This window comes from Mobula hypostoma, chromosome X1 (assembly GCF_963921235.1).
Source record: "Mobula hypostoma chromosome X1, sMobHyp1.1, whole genome shotgun sequence".
In the NCBI taxonomy this organism is placed as follows: domain Eukaryota; kingdom Metazoa; phylum Chordata; class Chondrichthyes; order Myliobatiformes; family Myliobatidae; genus Mobula; species Mobula hypostoma.
In genome coordinates, this window is record NC_086128.1 from 23,405,785 (window position 1) to 23,427,972 (window position 22,188).

General features: G+C 44.8%; 1 protein-coding gene across 4 annotated transcripts in view; it reads left to right on the forward strand.

Moving 5' to 3' along the window:
- Positions 1-22,188, forward strand: part of LOC134340586 (beta-1,4 N-acetylgalactosaminyltransferase 1-like) — an 89,685-nt gene that overhangs the window by 31,757 nt on the left and 35,740 nt on the right. For all 4 annotated transcript variants that reach the window (XM_063038007.1, XM_063038005.1, XM_063038006.1 and 1 more), the window contains one exon: positions 15,011-15,191. In XM_063038007.1, coding sequence (XP_062894077.1) covers positions 15,011-15,191 — 181 coding nt within the window. The remainder of the gene's footprint in view (positions 1-15,010; positions 15,192-22,188) is intronic.

The following is a 22,188-nucleotide window of genomic DNA, read 5'->3' on the forward strand; positions in this document are numbered from 1 at the left end:
GATTGTGTCCAGAGTGGGAGGGAGTGTTTCTTCACAGACAGATTCCAGAGTGGGAGGGAGTGTTTCTTCCCAGACAGGGTCCAGAGTGGGAGCGAGTGTTTATTCACAGACAGGGTCCAGAGAGTGAGTGGAGTGTTTATTCACAGACAGGGTCCAGAGAGTGAGTGGAGTGTTTATTCACAGACAGGGTCCAGAGCAGGGGGGAGTGTTTATTCACAGACAGGGCACAGAGAGTGAGTGGAGTGTTTATTCACAGACAGGGTCTGGAGTGTGAACAGAGTGTCCGTGTTCACAGACAGGCTCCAGTGTGTGGGTGGTGTGTTTATTCACACAGAGTGTCGAGGGAGTGAGTGGAGTGTTTATTCAGAGACAGGGTCCAGAGAGTGAATGCAGTGTTTATTCACAGACAGCGTCCAGAGTGTGAGTGGAGTGTTTATTCACAGACAGCGTCCAGTGTGTGAGTGGAGTGTTTATTCACAGACCGGGTCCAGAGAGCGTGTGTATTGTTTATTCACAGACAGGGTCCAGAGTGGGAGGGAGTGTTTATTCACAGACAGGGTCCTGAAAGTGAGTGGAGTGTTTATTCACAGACAGGGTCCAGAGAGTGAGTGGAGTGTTTATTCACAGACAGGGTCTGGGGTGTGAAGAAAGTGTCCGTGTTCACAGACAGGCTCCACTGTGAGGGTGGATTGTTTATTCACACACCGTGTCCAGACAGTGAATGAGAGTTTATTCAAAGACAGGGTCTGGAGTGTGAACAGAGTGTCTGTGTCCATAGACAGGCTCCAGTGTGTGGGTGGTGTGTTTGTTCACACACAGTGTCGACGGAGTGAGTGGAGTGTTTATTCACAGACAGGCTACAGAGAGTGAGTTGTCTGTTTCTTCACAGACAGGGTCCAGAGAGTGAGTGGAGTGTTTATTCACAGACAGCGTCCTGAGTGTGAGTGGAGTGTTTATTCACAGACAGGGTCCAGAGAGTGAGTGGAGTGTTTATTCACAGACAGGGTCCAGAGAGTGAGTGGAGTGTTTATTCACAGACAGGGTCCAGAGTAGCGGGGAGTGTTTATTCACAGACAGGGTACAGAGAGTGAGTGGAGTGTTTATTCACAGACAGGGTCCGGAGTGTGAACAGAGTGTCCGTGTTCAGAGACAGGCTCCAGTGTGTGGGTGGAGTGTTTATTCATAGACAGGCTCCAGAGAGTGAGTTGTCTGTTTCTTCACAGACAGAGTCCAGAGAGTGAATGGAGTGTTTATTCACAGAGAGGGTCCAGAGTTGCGGTGAGTGTTTATTCACAGAGAGTGTCCAGAGTCGGGGGGAGTTTCTATTCACAGATAGGGTCCAGAGAGTGAGTGGGGTGTTTATTCACAGACATGGTCCAGATAGAGAGTGGAGTATTTATTCACAGACAGGGTCCAGAGTGGGAGGGAGTGTCTGTTCACAGACAGGCTCCAGTGTGTGAGTGGAGTGTTTATTCACAGACAGGGTCCAGAGAGTGAGTGGAGTGTTTATTCACAGACAGGGTCCAGAGTGTGAGTGGAGTGTTTATTCACAGACAGGGTCCAGAGAGTGAGTTGTCTGTTTATTCACAGACAGGGTCCAGAGAGTGAATGGAGTGTTTATTCACAGACCGAGTCCAGAGAGTGAGTGGAGTGTTTATTCACAGACATGGTCCAGAGAGTGAGTGGAGTGTTTATTCACAGACAGGGTCCAGAGTGGGAGGGAGTGTCTGTTCACAGACAGGCTGCAGTATGTGAGTGGAGTGTTTATTCACAGACAGGGTCCAGAGAGTGAGTGGAGTGTTTATTCACAGACAGGGTCCAGAGTGTGAGTGGAGTGTTTATTCACAGACAGGGTCCAGAGTGTGAACATAGTTTCCGAGTTCAGGGAGGGGCTCCAGTGTTTGGGTGGAGTGTTCATTGTGTTTGGGTGGAGTGTTCATTGACACACTGTGTTCAGAGAGCGAGTGGAGTGTTTATTCATAAACAGGGTCCGGAGTGTGAACAGATTGTCCGTGTTCACAGACAGGCTCCAGTGTGTGGGTGGAGTGTTTATTCACACACAGTGTCCAGACAGTGAGTGGAGTGTTTATTCACAGACAGGGTCCAGAGTGTGAATGGAGTGTTTATTGACAGACAGGGTCCAGTGAGTGAGTGGAGTGTTTGTTCACAGACAGGGTCCAGAGTGGGCGGGAGTGTTTATTCACAGACAGGGTCCAGAGAGGGAGTGGAGTGTTTATTCACAGACAGGGTCCAGAGTGTGTGTGGAGTGTTTGTTCACAGACAGGGCCCAGAGTGTGAGTGGAGATATTATTCACAGACCGGTTCCAGAGTGAATCTAGTGTTTATTCACAGACAAGGATCAGAGAGTGAGTGGAGTGTTTTCTCACAGACAGGGTCCGGAGTGTGAACAGTGTGTCCGTTTTCAGAGACAGGCTCCAGTGTGTGAGTGGAGTGTTTATTCACAGACAGGGTCCAGAGAGTGAGTTGTCTGTTTATTCACAGACAGGGTACAGAGAGTGAATGGAGCGTTTATTCACAGACCGGGTCCAGAGCGTGAGTGGAGTGTTCATTCACAGACATGGTCCAGAGAGTGAGTGGAGTGTTTATTCACAGACAGGGTTCAGAGTGGGAGGGAGTGTCTGTTCACAGACAGGCTCCAGTATGTGAGTGGAGTGTTTATTCACAGACAGGGTACAGAGAGTGAGTGGAGTGTTTATTCACAGGCAGGGTCCATTATCTGAGTGGAGTGTTTATTCACAGACAGGGTCCAGAGTGTGAACAGAGTGTCCGAGTTCACAGACAGGCTCCAGTGTGTGGGTGGAGTGTTTATTCACACACAGTGTCCAGAAAGTGAGTGGAGTGTTTATTCACAGTCAGGGTCCAGAGTGTGAATGGAGTGTTTATTGACAGACACGGTCCAGAGAGTGAGTGGAGTGTTTATTCACAGACAGAATCCAGAGTGGGAGGGAGTGTTTATTCACTGACAGAGTCCAGAGTGTGTGTGGAGTGTTTCTTCACAGTCAGGCTCTGGTATGTGGGTGGATTGTTGGATGTTCACAGATTGTGTCCAGAGTGGGAGGGAGTGGTTATTCACAGACAGGGTACAGAGAGTGAGTGGAGTGTTTATTCACAGACAGCGTCCAGAGTGTGAGTAGATTGTTTTTTCACAGACAGTGTTCAGAGAGTGAGTGGAGTGTTTATTCACAGACAGGGTCCGGAGTGTGAACAGAGTGTCCGTGTTCAGAGACAGGCTTCAGTGTGTGGGTGGAGTGTTTATTCATAGACAGGCTCCAGAGAGTGAGTTGTCTGTTTCTTCACAGACAGGGTCCAGAGAGTGAATGGAGTGTTTATTCACAGAGAGGGTCCAGAGTTGGGGGGAATGTTTATTCACAGCGAGTGTCCAGAGTCGGGGGGAGTGTTTATTCACAGACAGGGTCCAGAGAGTGAGTGGAGTGTTTATTCACAGACAGGGTCCAGAGAGTGAGTGGAGTGTTTATTCACAGACAGGGTCCAGAGAGTGAGTGGAGTGTTTATTCACAGACAGGGTCCAGAGAGTGAGTGGAGTGTTTATTCACAGACAGGGTCCAGAGTGTGAGTGGAGTGTTTGTTCACAGTCAGGCTCTGGTATGTGATTGGAGTGTGCGTTCACAGATTGTGTCCAGAGTGGGAGGGAGTGTGTATTCACAGACAAGATCCAGAGAGTGAGTGGAGTGTTTATTCACAGACAGCATGCAGTCTGTGAGTAGACTGTTTTTTCACAGTCAGGGTTCAGAGAGTGAGTTGTCTGTTTCTTCACAGACAGGGTCCAGAGAGTGAATGGAGTGTTTATTCACAGAGAGTGTCCAGAGTCAGGGAGAGTGTTTATTCACAGACAGGGTCCGGAGTGTGAACAGAGTGGCCGTATTCACAGACAGGCTCCAGTGTTTCGGTGGAGTGTTCATTCACACACAGTGTTCAGAGTGTGAGTGGAGTGTTTATTCACAGACAGGGTCCAGAGTAGAGGGGTGTGTTTATTCACAGACAGCATCCAGAGAGTGAGTGGAGTGTTTATTCACAGACAGGGCCCAGAGCATGAGTGGAGTGTTTATTCACAGACCGGTTCCAGAGTGAATCTAGTGTTTATTCACAGACAAGGATCAGAGAGTGAGTGGAGTGTTTTCTCACAGACAGGGTCCGGAGTGTGAACAGAGTGTCCGTGTTCAGAGACAGGCTCCAGTGTGTGAGTGGAGTGTTTATTCACAGACAGGCTCCAGAGAGTGAGTTGTCTGTTTATTCACAGACAGGGTACAGAGAGTGAATGGAGCGTTTATTCACAGACCGGGTCCAGAGCGTGAGTGGAGTGTTCATTCACAGACATGGTCCAGAGAGTGAGTGGAGTGTTTATTCACAGACAGGGTTCAGAGTGGGAGGGAGTGTCTGTTCACAGACAGGCTCCAGTATGTGAGTGGAGTGTTTATTCACAGACAGGGTCCAGAGAGTGAGTGGAGTGTTTATTCACAGACAGGGTCCAGAGTGTGAGTGGAGTGTTTATTCACAGACAGGGTCCAGAGTGTGAACAGAGTGTCCGAGTTCACAGACAGGCTCCAGTGTGTGGGTGGAGTGTTTATTCACACACAGTGTCCAGAAAGTGAGTGGAGTGTTTATTCACAGTCAGGGTCCAGAGTGTGAATGGAGTGTTTATTGACAGACACGGTCCAGAGAGTGAGTGGAGTGTTTATTCACAGACAGAATCCAGAGTGGGAGGGAGTGTTTATTCACTGACAGATTCCAGAGTGTGTGTGGAGTGTTTCTTCACAGTCAGGCTCTGGTATGTGGGTGGAGTGTGTGTTCACAGATTGTGTCCAGAGTGGGAGGGAGTGTGTATTCACAGACAAGGTCCAGAGAGTGAGTGGAGTGTTTATTCACAGACAGCGTCCAGAATGTGAGTGGATTGTTTATTCACAGACAGGGTTCAGAGAGTGAGTGGAGAGTTTATTCACAGACAGGGTCCAGAGTAACGAGGAGTGTTTATTCACAGACAAGGTACAGAGAGTGAGTGGAGTGTGTATTCACCAACAGGGTCCGGAGTGTGAACTGAGTGTCCGTGTTCAGAGACAGGCTCCAGTGTGTGGGTGGATTGTTTATTCACAGACACGCTCCAGAGAGTGAGTTGTCTGTTTCTTCACAGACAGGGTCCAGAGAGTGAGTCGAGTGTTTATTCACAGACAGGGTCCAGAGAGTGAATGGAGTGTTTATTCACAGAGATGGTCCAGAATTGCGGGGAGTATTTATTCACAGAGAGTGTCCAGAGTCGAGGGGTGAGTTTATTCACAGACAGGGCCCAGAGAGTGAGTGGAGTGTTTATTCAAAGACAGGGTCCAGAGTGTGAGTGGAGTATTTGTTCACAGGCAGGCTCCAGTATGTGGGTGGAGTGTTTATTCACAGACAGGGTCCAGAGAATGAATGGAGTGTTTATTCACAGACAGGGTTCAGAGAGTGAGTGGAGTGTTTATTCACAGACAGAGTCCAGAGAGTGAGTGGAGTGTTTATTCACAGACAGCGTCCAGAGTGTGAACAGAGTGTCCATGTTCAGAGACAGGCTCCAGTGTGTGGGTGGAGTGTTTATTCACAGACAGGCTCCAGAGAGTGAGTTGTCTGTTTCTTCACAGACAGGGTCCAGAGAGTGAGTCGAGTGTTTATTCACAGACAGGGTCCAGAGATGGAGTGGAGTGTTTATTCACAGACAGGGTCCAGAGTGTGTGTGGAGTGTTTGTTCACAGTCATGCTCTGGTATGTGGGTGGAGTGTGTGTTCACAGATTGTGTCCAGAGTGGGAGGGAGTGTGTATTCACAGACAAGGTCCAGAGAGTGAGTGGAGTGTTTATTCACAGACAGCGTCTACAGTGTGAGTAGATTGTTTTTTCACAGACAGGGTTCAGAGTGTGAGTGGAGAGTTTATTCACAGACAGGGTCCAGAGTAGCGGGGAGTGGTTATTCACAGACAGGGTACAGAGAGTGAGTGGAGTGTTTATTCACAGACAGCGTCCAGAGTGTGAGTAGATTGTTTTTTCACAGACAGTGTTCAGAGAGTGAATGGAGTGTTTATTCACAGACAGGGTCCGGAGTGTGAACAGAGTGGCCGTGTTCAGAGACAGGCTCCAGTGTGTGGGTGGAGTGTTTATTCATAGACAGGCTCCAGAGAGTGAGTTGTCTGTTTCTTCACAGACAGAGTCCAGAGAGTGAATGGAGTGTTTATTCACAGAGAGGGTCCAGAGTTGCGGGGAGTGTTTATTCACAGAGAGTGTCCAGAGTCGGGGGGAGTTTCTATTCACAGATAGGGTCCAGAGAGTGAGTGGGGTGTTTATTCACAGACATGGTCCAGATAGAGAGTGGAGTGTTTATTCACAGACAGGGTCCAGAGTGGGAGGGAGTGTCTGTTCACAGACAGGCTCCAGTGTGTGAGTGGAGTGTTTATTCACAGACAGGGTCCAGAGTGTGTGTGGAGTGTTTGTTCACAGTCAGGCTCTGGTATGTGATTGGAGTGTGCGTTCACATATTGTGTCCAGAGTGGGAGGGAGTGTGTATTCATAGACAAGATCCAGAGAGTGAGTGGAGTGCTTATTCACAGACAGCATGCAGTGTGTGAGTAGATTGTTTTTTCACAGTCAGGGTTCAGAGAGTGAGTTGTCTGTTTCTTCACAGACAGGGTCCAGAGAGTGAGTGGAGTGTTTATTCAAAGACAGTGTTCAGAGAGTGAGTGGAGTGTTTATTCACAGACAGGGTCCGGAGTGTGAACAGAGTGGCCGTATTCACAGAGAGGCTCCAGTGTTTCGGTGGAGTGTTCATTTACACACAGCGTTCAGAGTGTGAGTGGAGTGTTTATTCACAGACAGGGTCCAGAGTAGAGGGGTGTGTTTATTCACAGACAAGGTACAGAGAGTGAGTGGAGTGTTTATTCACAGACAGGGCCCAGAGCATGAGTGGAGTGTTTATTCACAGACCGGTTCCAGAGTGAATCTAGTGTTTATTCACAGACAAGGATCAGAGAGTGAGTGGAGTGTTTTCTCACAGACAGGGTCCGGAGTGTGAACAGAGTGTCCGTGTTCAGAGACAGGCTCCAGTGTGTGAGTGGAGTGTTTATTCACAGACAGGCTCCAGAGAGTGAGTTGTCTGTTTATTCACAGACAGGGTACAGAGAGTGAATGGAGCGTTTATTCACAGACCGGGTCCAGAGCGTGAGTGGAGTGTTCATTCACAGACATGGTCCAGAGAGTGAGTGGAGTGTTTATTCACAGACAGGGTCCAGAGTGGGAGGGAGTGTTTGTTCACAGACAGGCTCCAGTATGTGAGTGGAGTGTTTATTCACAGACAGGGTCCAGAGAGTGAGTGGAGTGTTTATTCACAGACAGGGTCCAGAGTGTGAACAGAGTGTCCGAGTTCACAGACAGGCTCCAGTGTGTGGGTGGAGTGTTTATTCACACACAGTGTCCAGAAAGTGAGTGGAGTGTTTATTCACAGACAGGGTCCAGAGTGTGAATGGAGTGTTTATTGACAGACAGGGTCCAGAGAGTGAGGGAGTGTTTATTCACAGACAGGGTCCAGAGATGGAGTGGAGTGTTTATTCACAGACAGGGTCCAGAGTGTGTGTGGAGTGTTTGTTCACAGTCAGGCTCTGGTATGTGGGTGGAGTGTGTGTTCACAGATTGTGTCCAGAGTGGGAGGGAGTGTGTATTCACAGACAAGGTCCAGAGAGTGAGTGGAGTGTTTATTCACAGACAGCGTCCAGAATGTGAGTGGATTGTTTATTCACAGACAGGGTTCAGAGAGTGAGTGGAGAGTTTATTCACAGACAGGGTCCAGAGTAACGAGGAGTGTTTATTCACAGACAAGGTACAGAGAGTGAGTGGAGTGTGTATTCACCAACAGGGTCCGGAGTGTGAACTGAGTGTCCGTGTTCAGAGACAGGCTCCAGTGTGTGGGTGGATTGTTTATTCACAGACACGCTCCAGAGAGTGAGTTGTCTGTTTCTTCACAGACAGGGTCCAGAGAGTGAGTCGAGTGTTTATTCACAGACAGGGTCCAGAGTGTCTGTGGAGTGTTTGTTCACAGTCAGGCTCTGGTATGTGGGTGGAGTGTGTGTTCACAGATCGTGTCCAGAGTGGGAGGGAGTGTGTATTCACAGACAAGGTCCAGAGAGTGAGTGGAGTGTTTATTCACAGACAGCATCCAGAGTGTGAGTAGTATGTTTATTAACAGACAGGGTCCAGAGAGTGAATGGAGTGTTTATTCACAGAGATGGTCCAGAATTGCGGGGAGTGTTTATTCACAGAGAGTGTCCAGAGTCGAGGGGTGTGTTTATTCACAGACAGGGCCCAGAGAGTGGGTGGAGTGTTTATTCAAAGACAGGGTCCAGAGTGTGAGTGGAGTATTTGTTCACAGGCAGGCTCCAGTATGTGGGTGGAGTGTTTATTCACAGACAGGGTCCAGAGAATGAATGGAGTGTTTATTCACAGACAGGGTTCAGAGAGTGAGTGGAGTGTTTATTCACAGACAGAGTCCAGGGAGTGAGTGGAGTGTTTATTCACAGACAGGGTCCAGAGTGGGTGTGGAGTGTTTGTTCACAGTCAGGCTCTGGTATGTGGGTGGAGTGCGTGTTCCCAGATTGTGTCCAGAGTGGGAGGGAGTGTGTATTCACAGACAAGGTCCAGAGAGTGAGTGGAGTGTTTATTCACAGACAGCGTCCAGAGTGTGAACAGAGTGTCCATGTTCAGAGACAGGCTCCAGTGTGTGGGTGGAGTGTTTATTCACAGACAGGCTCCAGAGAGTGAGTTGTCTGTTTCTTCACAGACAGGGTCCAGAGAGTGAGTCGAGTGTTTATTCACAGACAGGGTCCAGAGAGTGAGTGGAGTGTTTATTCACAGACAGGGTCCAGAGTGGGTGTGGAGTGTTTGTTCACAGTCAGGCTCTGGTATGTGGGTGGAGTGTGTGTTCACAGATTGTGTCCAGAGTGGGAGGGAGTGTGTATTCACAGACAAGGTCCAGAGAGTGTGTGGAGTGTTTATTCACAGACAGCGTCCTGAGTGTGAGTGGATTGTTTATTCACAGACAGGGTCCAGAGAGTGAGTGGAGTGTTTATTCACAGACAGGGTCCAGATAGGAGGGAGTGTTTATTCACAGACAGGGTCCAGAGAGTGAGTGGAGTGTTTATTCACAGACAGGGTCCAGAGTGTGAGTGGAGTGTTTATTCAAAGACAGTGTTCAGAGAGTGAGTGGAGTGTTTATTCACAGACAGGGTCCGGAGTGTGAACAGAGTGTCCGTGTTCAGAGACAGGCTCCAGTGTGTGGGTGGAGTGTTTATTCACAGACAGGCTCCAGAGAGTGAGTGGTCTGTTTATTCACAGACAGGGTCCAGAGAGTGAATGGAGTGTTTATTCACAGACAGGGTCCAGAGTTGCGGGGAGTGTTTATTCACAGAGAGGGTCCAGAGTAGCGGGGAGTGTTTATTCACAGACGGGGCACAGAGAGTGAGTGGAGTGTTTATTCACAGACATGGTCCAGAGAGTGAGTGGAGTGTTTACTCACAGACAGGATCCAGAGTGGGAGGGAGTGTTTATTCACAAACAGGGTCCAGAGTGTGAGTGGAGTGTTTATTCACAGACAGGGTCCAGAGTGAATCTAGTGTTTATTCACAGACAAGGATCAGAGAGTGAGTGGAGTGTTTATTCACAGACAGGGTCCAGAGTGTGAGCAGAGTGTCCGTGTTCAGAGACAGGCTCCAGTGTGTGAGTGGAGTGTTTATTCACAGACAGGCTCCAGAGAGTGAGTTGTCTGTTTATTCACAGACAGGGTCCAGAGAGTGAATGGAGTGTTTATTCACAGACCGGGTCCAGAGAGTGAGTGGAGTGTTTATTCACAGACATGATCCAGAGAGTGAGTGGAGTGTTTATTCACAGACAGGGTCCAGAGTGGGAGGGAGTGTCTGTTCACAGACAGGCTCCAGTATGTGAGTGGAGTGTTTATTCACAGACAGGGTCCAGAGAGTGAGTGGAGTGTTTATTCACAGACAGGGTCCAGAGTGTGAACAGAGTGTCCGTGTTCACAGACAGGCTCCAGTGTTTGGGTGGAGTGTTCATTCACACACAGTGTTCAGAGAGCGAGTGGAGTGTTTATTCACAGACAGGGTCCAGAGTGGGAGGGAGTGTTTATTCACAGACAGGGTCCAGAGCGTGAGTGGAGTGTTTATTCACAGACAGGCTCTGTTATGTGGGTGGAGTGTGTGTTCACCGATTGTGTCCAAAGTGGGAGGGAGTGTGTATTCACAAACAAGGTCCAGAGAGTGAGTGGAGTGTTTATACACAGACAGCGTCCAGAATGTGAGTGGATTGTTTATTCACAGACAGGGTTCAGAGAGTGAGTGGAGAGTTTATTCACAGACAGGGTCCAGAGTAACGAGGAGTGTTTATTCACAGACAAGGTACAGAGAGTGAGTGGAGTGTGTATTCACAGACAGGGTCCGGAGTGTGAACAGAGTGTCCGTGTTCACAGACAGGCTCCAGTGTGTGGGTGGAGTGTTTATTCACACACAGTGTCCAGACAGTGAGTGGAGTGTTTATTCACAGACAGGGTCCAGAGAGTGAGTGGAGTGTTTATTCACAGACAGGGTCCAGAGTGTGAGTGGAGTGTTTGTTCACAGTCAGGCTCTGGTATGTGGGTGGAGTGTGTGTTCACAGATCGTGTCCAGAGTGGGAGGGAGTGTGTATTCACAGACAAGGTCCAGAGAGTGAGTGGAGTGTTTATTCACAGACAGCATCCAGAGTGTGAGTAGTATGTTTATTAACAGACAGGGTTCAGAGAGTGAGTATAGAGTTTATTCACAGACAGGGTCCAGAGTTGGGGGAGTGTTTATTCACAGACAGGGTCCAGAGAGTGAATGGAGTGTTTATTCACAGAGATGGTCCAGAATTGCGGGGAGTGTTTATTCACAGAGAGTGTCCAGAGTAGAGGGGTGTGTTTATTCACAGACAAGGTACAGAGAGTGAGTGGAGTGTTTATTCACAGACAGGGCCCAGAGCATGAGTGGAGTGTTTATTCACAGACCGGTTCCAGAGTGAATCTAGTGTTTATTCACAGACAGGGCACAGAGAGTGAGTGGAGTGTTTATTCACAGACAGGGTCCAGAGTGTGAACAGAGTGTCCGTGTTCAGAGACAGGCTCCAGTGTGTGAGTGGAGTGTTTATTCACAGACAGGCTCCAGAGAGTGAGTTGTCTGTTTATTCACAGACAGGGTCCAGAGAGTGAATGGAGTGTTTATTCACAGACCGGGTCCAGAGAGTGAGTGGAGTGTTTATTCACAGACATGGTCCAGAGAGTGAGTGGAGTGTTTATTCACAGACAGGGTCCAGAGTGGGAGGGAGTGTTTGTTCACAGACAGGCTCCAGTATGTGAGTGGAGTGTTTATTCACAGACGGGGTCCAGAGAGTGACTGGAGTGTTTATTCACAGACATGGTCCAGAGTGTGAGCAGAGTGTCCGAGTTCACAGACAGGCTCCAGTGCTTCGGTGGAGTGTTTATTCACACACAGTGTCCAGAGAGTGAGTGGAGTGTTTATTCACAGACAGGGTCCAGAGAGTGAATGGAGTGTTTATTGACAGACAGGGTCCAGAGAGTGAGTGGAGTGTTTATTCACAGACAGGGTCCAGAGTGTGAGTGGAGTGTTTATTCACAGACAGGGTCCAGAGTGTGTGTGGAGTGTTTGTTCACAGTCAGGCTCTGGTATGTGGGTGGAGTGTTTATTCACAGACCGGGTCCAGAGAGTGAGTGGAGTGTTTATTCACAGACAGGGTCCAGAGAGTGAACAGAGTGTCTGTGTTCACAGACAGGCTCTAGTGTTTGGGTGGAGTGTTCATTGACACACCGTGTTCAGAGAGCGAGTTGAGTGTTTATTCATAAACAGGGTCCGGAGTGTGAACAGATTGTCCGTTATTCACAGACAAGGTACAGAGAGTGAGTGGAGTGTGTATTCACCAACAGGGTCCGGAGTGTGAACTGAGTGTCCGTGTTCACAGACAGGGTCCAGAGAGTGAGTGGAGTGTTTATTCACAGACAGGGTCCAGAGAGTGAGTGGAGTGTTTATTCACAGACAGGGTCCAGAGAGTGAGTCGAGTGTTTATTCACAGACAGGGTCCAGAGTGTCTGTGGAGTGTTTATTCACAGACAGGGTCCAGAGTGTGAACAGAGTGTCCGAGTTCACAGACAGGCTCCAGTGTGTGGGTGGAGTGTTTATTCACAGACAGGGTCCAGAGAGTGAGTGGAGTGTTTATTCACAGACAGGGTCCAGAGTGTGCATGGAGTGTTTATTCACAGACAGGGTCCAGAGAGTGAGTGGAGTGTTTATTCACAGACAGGGTCCAGAGTGTGAGTGGAGTGTTTATTCACAGACAGCATCCAGAGTGTGAGTGGAGTGTTTATTCACAGACAGGCTCCAGAGAGTGAGTGGAGTGTTTATTCACAGACAGGGTCCAGAGTGGGAGGGAGTGTTTATTCACAGACAGGGTCCAGAGAGTGAGTGGAGTGTTTATTCACAGACAGGGGTCCAGAGATGTGACTGGAGTGTTTATTCACAGACATGGTCCAGAGAGTGAGCAGAGTGTCCGAGTTCACAGACAGGGTCCAGTGTTTGGGTGGAGTGTTTATTCACACACAGTGTCCAGACAGTGAGTGGAGTGTTATTCACAGACAGGGTCCAGAGTGTGAACAGAGTGTCCGTGTTCACAGACAGGCTCCAGTGTGTGGGTGGAGTGTTTATTCACACACAGTGTCCAGAGAGTGAGTGGAGTGTTTATTCACAGACAGGGTCCAGAGTGTTAATTGAGTGTTTATTCACAGGCAGGGTACAGAGTGGGAGGGAGTGTTTATTCACAGACAGGGTCCAGAGTGTGTGTGGAGTATTTGTTCGCAGTCAGGCTCTGGTATGTGGGTGGAGTGTGTGTTCACAGATTGTGACAAGAGTGGGAGGGAGTGTGTTTTCACAGACAAGGTCCAGAGAGTGAATGGAGTGTTTATTCACAGACAGCGTGCAGAGTGTGAGTGGATTGTTTATTCACAGACAGGGTTCAGAGAGTGAGTGGAGAGTTTATTCACAGACATGGTCCAGAATTGCGGGGAGTGTTTATTCACAGAGAGGGTCCAGAGTAGGGGGGAGTGTTTATTCACAGACAGGGTACAGAGAGTGAGTGGAGTGTTTATTCACAGACAGCATCCAGAGTGTGAGTGGAGTGTTTATTCACAGACAGGCTCCAGAGAGTGAGTGGAGTGTTTATTCACAGACAGGGTCCAGAGTGGGAGGGTGTGTTTATTCACAGGCAGGGTACAGAGTGGGAGGGATTGTTTATTCACAGACAGGGTCCAGAGAGGGAGTGGAGTGTTTATTCACAGACAGGGTCCAGAGTGTGTGTGGAGTGTTTGTTCGCAGTCAGGCTCTGGTATGTGGGTGGAGTGTGTGTTCACAGATTGTGTCCAGAGTGGGAGGGAGTGTGTATTCACAGACAAGGTCCAGAGAGTGAATGGAGTGTTTATTCAGAGACAGCGTCCAGAGTGTGAGTGGATTGTTTATTCACAGACAGGGTTCAGAGAGTGAGTGGAGAGTTTATTCACAGTCGGGGTCCAGAGTAGGGGGGAGTGTTTATTCACAGTCAAGGTACCAAGAGTGAGTGGAGTGTTTATTCACAAACAGGATCCAGAGAGTGCATGGAGTGTTTATTCACAGACATGTTCCAGAGAGTGAGTGGAGTGTTTATTCACAGACAGGGTCCAGAGTGGGAGGGAGTGTTTGTTCACAGACAGGCTCCAGTATGTGAGTGGAGTGTTTATTCACAGACGGGGTCCAGAGAGTGACTGGAGTGTTTATTCACAGACATGGTCCAGAGTGTGAGCAGAGTGTCCGAGTTCACAGACAGGCTCCAGTGTTTGGGTGGAGTGTTCATTGACACATCGTGTTCAGAGAGTGAGTGGAGTGTTTATTCACAAACAAGGTCCGGAGTGTGAACAGAGTGTCGATGTTCACAGACAGGCTCCAGTGTATGGGTCGAGTGTTTATTCACACACAGTGTCCAGAGAGTGAGTGGAGTGTTTATTCACAGACAGGGTCCAGAGTGTTAATTGAGTGTTTATTCACAGGCAGGGTACAGAGAGTGAATGGAGTGTTTATTGACAGACAGGGTCCAGAGAGTGAGTGGAGTGTTTATTCACAGACTGGGTCCAGAGTGTGTGTGGAGTGTTTGTTCACAGTCAGCCTCTGGTATGTGGGTGGTGTGTGTGTTCACAGATTGTGTCCAGAGTGGGAGGGATTGTGTATTCACAGACAAGGTCCAGAGATTGAGTGGAGTGTTTATTCACAGATAGGCTCCAGAGTGTGAGGGACTGTGTGTGTCCATAGACAGAGTTCTGACTGTCTGTTTCCCACTCTTTTAAAATTTATTGGGTCCACCAGAAAATTTATCATATCTCTTTTTAACTTGTATAAATCTGAACCTAAATTGTATCGTGTATCAATAGCAGCGACTTCCAATTGTCCTAAAAATGGATCCTTCAGCATCAGTAAGGTGCTGTTGGTACTGGGTTATCAGTTTTACTGCCATTCCAATGAGCAGTGTCGTTCATTTCCTTTCACTGATTGTTTTCAGAAAAGGGACATCAGCTCTTATGAGGAAGTTTTGTGATGTACAATATGTAAAACAGACAGGGAAACAACAGGCAGGTTGTTCAACCTCACTGATATGCAGAACCATGCAGAATTATAAGAAGTTGACTGGGAAGTCAATGTCATTCTAAAATTTCTATAATATTGAATTTATTGATGACAGTACCAAGTTTATATAGCACAGTTGGTAAGTTCGATCATGACATTTGAAACCAAAATGCATGGATCTGCATAAAACAAACCCTAAAGCTGACTAACCCCCAATTCAATCAACCCTGGATATCAGTCGATCTGGATTGGCAGACTGGCAAAGAATGTAGTCTTTTCTTTATAGGTGAGCCTGACAGCATCTTTGGGGACTTTTGACGTGGCAGCTGAGGTCGATGACGTGACAATCGAAGGTGTTGGGCAGATGCACCTGTCCCTCTTGAGCTCTCAGGTGGACAACCTGAACCGGCAGCTTCAGTTCGTCACCTACACCAACACCGTCTTCAACCCCAACACTGCTGATACAGGTGTGTAGAGGTGAACACCAGCCAGAACAGAGAACTGAGTTGAACTTCAAATATATTTGAATGAGTTTGATTGGCCTTTCATTTTCTCATCTGTGAGTGGATTTGTTAAGAGGTAGTCATTTCTCATCACCTTATGTGGCATTATCAAGTTCAAGGTTTTGTTTCATTGTTCGGCTACCTCAAGGCAAGTCAAGTCGAGATTGTTATCATACGTAGAGTGAGGTACAGGTACGATGAAAAACTTGCTCGCAGCAGCACCACAGGTTCATAGGTAGAGACAACAAATAGAACATAATTTATACATAAACTATAAAGAATAGTGAAAAAAAGAGTATGCAAAAGCAAGACCTTAGAGCAAAAAGAAAGCAAAGACATGGTCAGAGACAAGTCCATAGTAGTGCAAGATGTGATCCATAGTGTTCCATTGCTGAGGGAGGATTGGGGATTTTTTGGTTGAATCAAGAACCAAATGATTGAAGGGAAGTAGCTGTTCCTGAACCTGGTGGTATGGGACTTCCAACTTCTGTACCTGCTGCCTAATGGTAGCAGCAAGACGAAGGCGTGGCCTGGATGGTCAGAATCCTTAATGATAGATGCTGCTATTTTGAGCTTTAACCACCTCCTCATTTCCTTAACTATCCATGTTCTCTGTCTGTCAATAGCCCATAGACACTAATCCCGGGGAAAAAGTTACTCTCCCCATTTTCCCCACCAATTTCCAGCAGCTTCCTTTATCGCTTGATCCAGTGTTGATTTGCCTTTGAAGCCCTTGTCCCTACCAAGTCATGCATTGTTTCACATCTTCCCATCCAGTTTCACCCCTTCAACACTGATGGCCACACATCGAAGCAGGCATGGAACTAGAAAATCAGTGGTTTCACCTTCCTTTCTGTGGCAAAAAACTTCTACTTTAGGGTTATAAGATCACAGACAATAAGGTGTGGTCTTAGAATTAGGCTAAGTCTACTCTGCCTTTCCATCATAGCTGAAATATTATCCCTCTCAACTCCATTCCCCTGCCTTCTCTCTGTCAACCGCCGCTTTAAATATGCTCGGTGAATTGGCCTCCACAGCCATCTGTGGCAATGAATTCCACAGATTCACCACCTTCTGGCTGAAGAAATTTCTCCTCATTTTTTTCCAAGGGAACATCCCATTCTGAGGCTGTGCCCTCTGGTGCTCGACTCCTCCTCTATAGGAAACCTCCTTCAGCACACATCAATATCTGGGCTTTTCAATGTTTGATAGGTTTCAATGAGTTCCACCCTCATTCTTCTAAATTAAGTAATGATGAAATACACCAGTTAAGGGCAGTAAACGATACAACTATGTATCAGTGCCTTATCACATAGAATACACATTGATATGCACACATATTGTATACTATAGTACTTATAACTACATACGCTATCCTCTTTATAACAACTAACTATTTGCATGCAATACAGAATTACAAAAGTAGGTAATAAAAATGTATGTACGTGGTCAACAACAATAAATTTTACGGCACATATATGTTTTCTTTACCAAGGAATTGTACTCCTTCACTGCCCTCCACTTTCTGATTCTGGCTTCTTCACCCTTCCTTTCCAGTCCTGATGAAAAGTCTTGGGCTGAAACATCAACTGTTTATTCTCTTCCAATGATGCTGCCTGACCTGTTGAGTTCTTCCAGCATTTTGTCTATGTTGCTCTGGATTTCCAACATCTGCAGAGCCACTTGCATTTATTATCTTCTTAACTACGACACTACAATATAAATTAGCAATTCAACATAATATACTCAACACCAATAATTTGAATAAATTAGTTTTTCATTACCCTTTTGTATAAAATAAAGTTAATATCTTGCACTGAAGAGTTACTACAATTGATTATACATGAACAAGGCCATGTTGTGTCAGATACAGTTGTAAACACCATTACAAATTCAGAACTTAACTCCAATGGTAATTAAACAATTTCAAAATGTTCACAGCTGTCACAAACTCAATAATAACAACTTCTCGGCATCTAAAGAAATAACACACTCAGGAACATTTTGTGAGGGAGTATAAACGATATTTAACAATGTACGAATATTATAAAAAGAGTAACGACCTTTAATAAAACCCGTTTGGTCTTCCGAAATAATAGAAGGAAGTACTTTTTCTAGTCTATTTGCTAATAACTTAGAAAAAACTTTAGAATCAACATTTAATAAAGATATTGGTCTATAAGATGCACATTGAGCAGGGTCTTTATCCTTCTTTAGTATTAGAGAAATTGATGCTCTATTAAAAGATTCAGGAAGTTTACCAAGTTTCAGAGAAGCCTCAAAAACCCTACAGAGCCAAGGGATCAATAAAGAAGCAAAACATTTATAAAATTCAACGGTAAACCCATCCGGGCCAGGAGCTTTCCCCTTTTGATAGAGTAGAATGGCCTTATCTATTTAAGGTGCTTGAAATGTTTAATTTTAGCTTGAAATTTATATCCTGGATTAAACTGTTATATCATTCCCCTGTAGCCTCGGTTCGTACTAACTCTTTAAACTCACCTTTTTTTCCTCTCTTTCGAGGTACTCGACAAGGCTGTCCTCTTAGTCCCCTATTATTTGATATTGCATTAGAACCTCTTGCAATTGCTATTCGAGAATCTTCAAATATTACTGGGATAACTCGGGGATTAAAGTCCCATAAATTATCACTCTATGCTGATGATTTACTTTTATATGTTTCTAATCCTGAGAAATCCATTCCTGCTGTTTTAGAGTTATTAGCACAATTTGGTTTTTTTTCAGGTTATAAATTAAATCTTAGTAAGAGTGAACTTTTTCCGATTAATAAACATCTTCCCTTATATTATAAATTTCCATTTAAATTGATTAATAATTATTTCTCATATCTTGGGATTAAAATTACTTGTAAATACAAAGATTTATTTAAGACTAACTTTTTACCATTAATAGACCATATTACTCAACTTTCATCTAAATGGTTTCCCTTATATTTAACTTTGATTAGTCGTATTAATGCAGTTAAGATGTTTTTTTTGCCAAAATTTTTATATGTGTTTCAGGCATTACCAATTTTTGTTCCAAAATCTTTCTTTGATAAAGTTGACTCTAAAATTTCTTCATTTATTTGGCAGAATAAGAATCCAAGACTGGGTAAAATACATTTACAGAAAGCTAAGAGAGATGGAGGTTTAGCATTACCTAACTTTAGATTCTATTATTGGGCTATTAATATTCGACATATGAAATTTTGGTTACTTGACCAGGACATACTATCTATTCCTAAATGGGTAGCATTGGAATTACAATCTGTTCAGGGTTATACACTTGGTTCTATTTTAGGCTCCTCTCTCCCTTTTGATTCGAAACGCCTTAAGCAGGTCTCTAACCCGATAGTTAAATATGCTTTGCGCATTTGGTTTCAATTCAGAAAATTTTTTGATCTTAATCAATTCGGGTTAGCGATTCCTATTTTAGGTAACATATTTTTTCCTCCCTCTTTTACGGATCGCGCTTTTCAAACTTGGAAGTCTAAGGGTATTTTACGGTTTTTGGATTTATTTTTAGATGGTTCCCTTATGTCTTTTGAACAATTATCTAATAAATATAACTTATCAAGAATACATTTTTTTAGATATTTACAAGTTAGAAATTTCCTAAGTACTATACTTTCTTCCTTTCCAATGCTTCCTCCTACATATATTTTAGATTCGATAATTAACCTCAATCCATGTCAGAAAGGTGCATCGGCTATGATTTATAATATTATTATGAAACTTAGGAAAGCTCCATTTGATAAGATTAGGGTAGATTGGGAACAGGAATTGGGGCTTACCATTTCTGTGGATGATTGGGGGCAGATTTTACAATTAGTTAATACTTCCTCTATTTGTGCTAAACATTCCCTAATTCAATTTAAAGTGGTTCATAGAGCACATATGTCCAAAGATAAGTTAGCGCGTTTTTACTCGCATATTAATCCTTTCTGTGATAGATGTTCGGGGCAGATAGCCTCTTTAACTCATATGTTTTGGTCTTGCCCTACTTCGGAAACTTTTTGGAGAGATATTTTTAATATTATTTCTAAGGTATTAAATATAGATATCTCTCCTCACCCTATTACTGCTATCTTTGGACTACCTAAAATTTCTAGTAATCTTTCCCCTTCAGCCCGTAGAATGATTGCATTTCTTACTTTAATGGCGAAAAGATGTATTTTACAACATTGGAAAGAGCTTAATGCTCCAACTACCTTTTTTTGGTTTTCTCAGACGATTTTATGTTTGAATTTGGAGAAAATTAGAAGTAACCTTTATGATTCTTCATTTAAATTTGAACAGATTTGGGGACCTTTTATTCGATATTTTCATTTAATGTAATATTTACCCTTCTTGTTTTTTTTCACTGTTTTTAATGGAGGTCGGGATTGAGGACGTGATTTTAAGTTTAACTCTGTTTGGTTTCAAGTTAGCCCATTGCTTTGCTTTGCTTTTAGTTAGTTGCACGGTGGGTTTTTTTTGGGGGTTTTTTTTTTCTTTTTTTTCCATTGATATATATAAAATTTAGTATACTATTATGTTATCTTGGTTTCTTATGTTTAAATTACATTGTTTGTAGTATTTTTTTTTGGTATTGATACCTTTTGGAATTTTATTATACTTTAACATTGTATTAATGTTTATATGGCTTACCTTTTTTGTATACTTATTCAATAAAAAGATTTAAAAAGAAAGAATAATAACAACTTCTCACATATTTTTCTAAATGTTTCCATCTTCTTGCCTTTCATCAGACTTGTTTTTATAACACAACTTTGACTGCTCCCCACGGGCACTGCTCAACACAACCCTCGTGACTTAACTTGATGCAAATGATGCATTGCACTGTATGTTTTGAAGAACCTGTGACAAATAAAGCTAATCTTTATATTTATTTGTTTATGTCCTAAATGATCATAGATGGATCATATATCATATGATCATACATCTTTTGCATATTGGTTGTTTGTCAGTTTTTGTTTATGTATAGTTTTCATAAATTTTATTATTTTGTATTATTTATTTAGCGATACAATTCAGAATAGGCCCTTCTGACCCTTTGAAACACGTCATCTAACAACCCCCGATTTAACCCTATACCTAATCACAGGACAATTTACAATGATCAAATAACTGACTGACCAATACGTGTTAGGACTATGGGAGGAAACTGGAGCACCAGGAGAAAACCCACATATTATTTTCTGCTGTAACTGGCTGCAGGAAAATGAATGTCAGGTGACATATATGTACTTTGATAATAAACTTACTTTGAACTTTGACTTTGATACTTCAATTATATTCCTTTCTTGTTCTGTAGCTTCTCTGAGAGCATCACCTTTCCATAAATTATAATCCAATTCCACCACGTGCTGTATTGAGTAGGGAAATTAGATTAGATTAGATTAGATTATGAGGACACTCAGTCCTCGTTTATTGTCATTTAGAAATGCATGCATTAAAAAATGATACAACATTTCTCCAGAATGATATCACAAGAAAACACAGGACAAACCAAGACTAAAACTGACAAAACCACTTAATTATAACATATAGTTACAACAGTGCAAAGCAATACCATAATTTAATAAAGAGCAGACCATGGGCATGGTAAAAAAAAAGTCTCAAAGTCTCGATAGCCTCATCTTCTCACGCAGGCGGTAGAAGGGAGAAACTCTCCTTGCCATGAACCTCCAAGCACCGCCAACTTGCCGATGCAGCACCATTGGAAGCACCCGACCGCAGCGGACTCTGAGTCCATCTGAAAACTTTGAGCCTCCGTCCAGCCCCTCCGACACAGCCTCTCCGAGCACCATCCTCTGCCGAGCGCTTCGACCCCGCCCTGGCCGCCGAGCAACAAGCAAAGCCGAGGACTCGGGGCCTTCCCCTCCAGAGATTCTGGACCACACAGTAGCAGCAGCAGCGGAGAAGGCATTTCAGAAGTTTTACCAGGTGTTCCTCTGTGTTCTCACCGTCCGTCTCCATCAAATAAGGATTGTGCATGGCACCCTACTTGACAAATAACAGACATCACCACCGGAGTGGCCGCTGCGAGCTGCGTCACGCCGCCATCTTCTCCTCCCGAATTCACTGTGTTTGACCAGCTCGTGTTGCCATGGCACTGACTGACCAGGTCAATTTTCAGGGGGCGACAGGAAGAGAAATTAAAGAGGGTTGCACATCTTTCTCTCTCTGTAATAAAGGTTATTACAGTGACAACAAAGCAAAATTGATCTGAACCACTGCAAATGGCCCATACTCTGTTCTGGACTGTGTGAGCAACCTTTATCGTGACTAAGCTTCCATAAAGTACTGCAGAGAAACCAAACAGCAACAATTTGGTGTTGTCCCTTATCTGAGTGATCAATAGAAGACCTTCAGAGTCAGTATCAGCTTTGCCATCACTGTGTGTTGTGAAATTTGGCGGCAGAACAGTCCTGATGAAGAGCCTCGGCCCAAGCTGTCGACTGTTCGCTCTTTTCCATAGATGCTGAGTTGCTGAGTTCCTCCAGCATTTTGTGTGTGTCACTTCGCAGTTCAATACATAAATTATATAAAATACAATAAGAATTACATAAAAAAGTAGTGCAAAAAGGGAGCAAAATAGTGAGATAGTGTTCATGGGTTTATTGTCCATTCAGAAATCTGATGGTGGAGGTGAAGAAGCTGTCCTGTAAACGTTGAGTGTGTGGTTTCATGCTCCTGTACCTCCTCCTTGATGCAAGTAATGAGAAGAAGCCATGCCCTGGATGAGAATTCTTAATGATGGAGGCTTCCTTCTTATGGTATCATAATTTGAAGATGTCCTCAGTGGTGGGGAGGACTGTGACAGTGATGGAGCTACCTGAGACTACAACCCTGTTTCTGGAAGTATGAAAGCTTGTTACTTTGGGCTTCTCTAAGTTCCAGTTGCTTCAAAGAAATTGGTGGTTTGTCTGATGCCAAATTCACTGAATCACTGT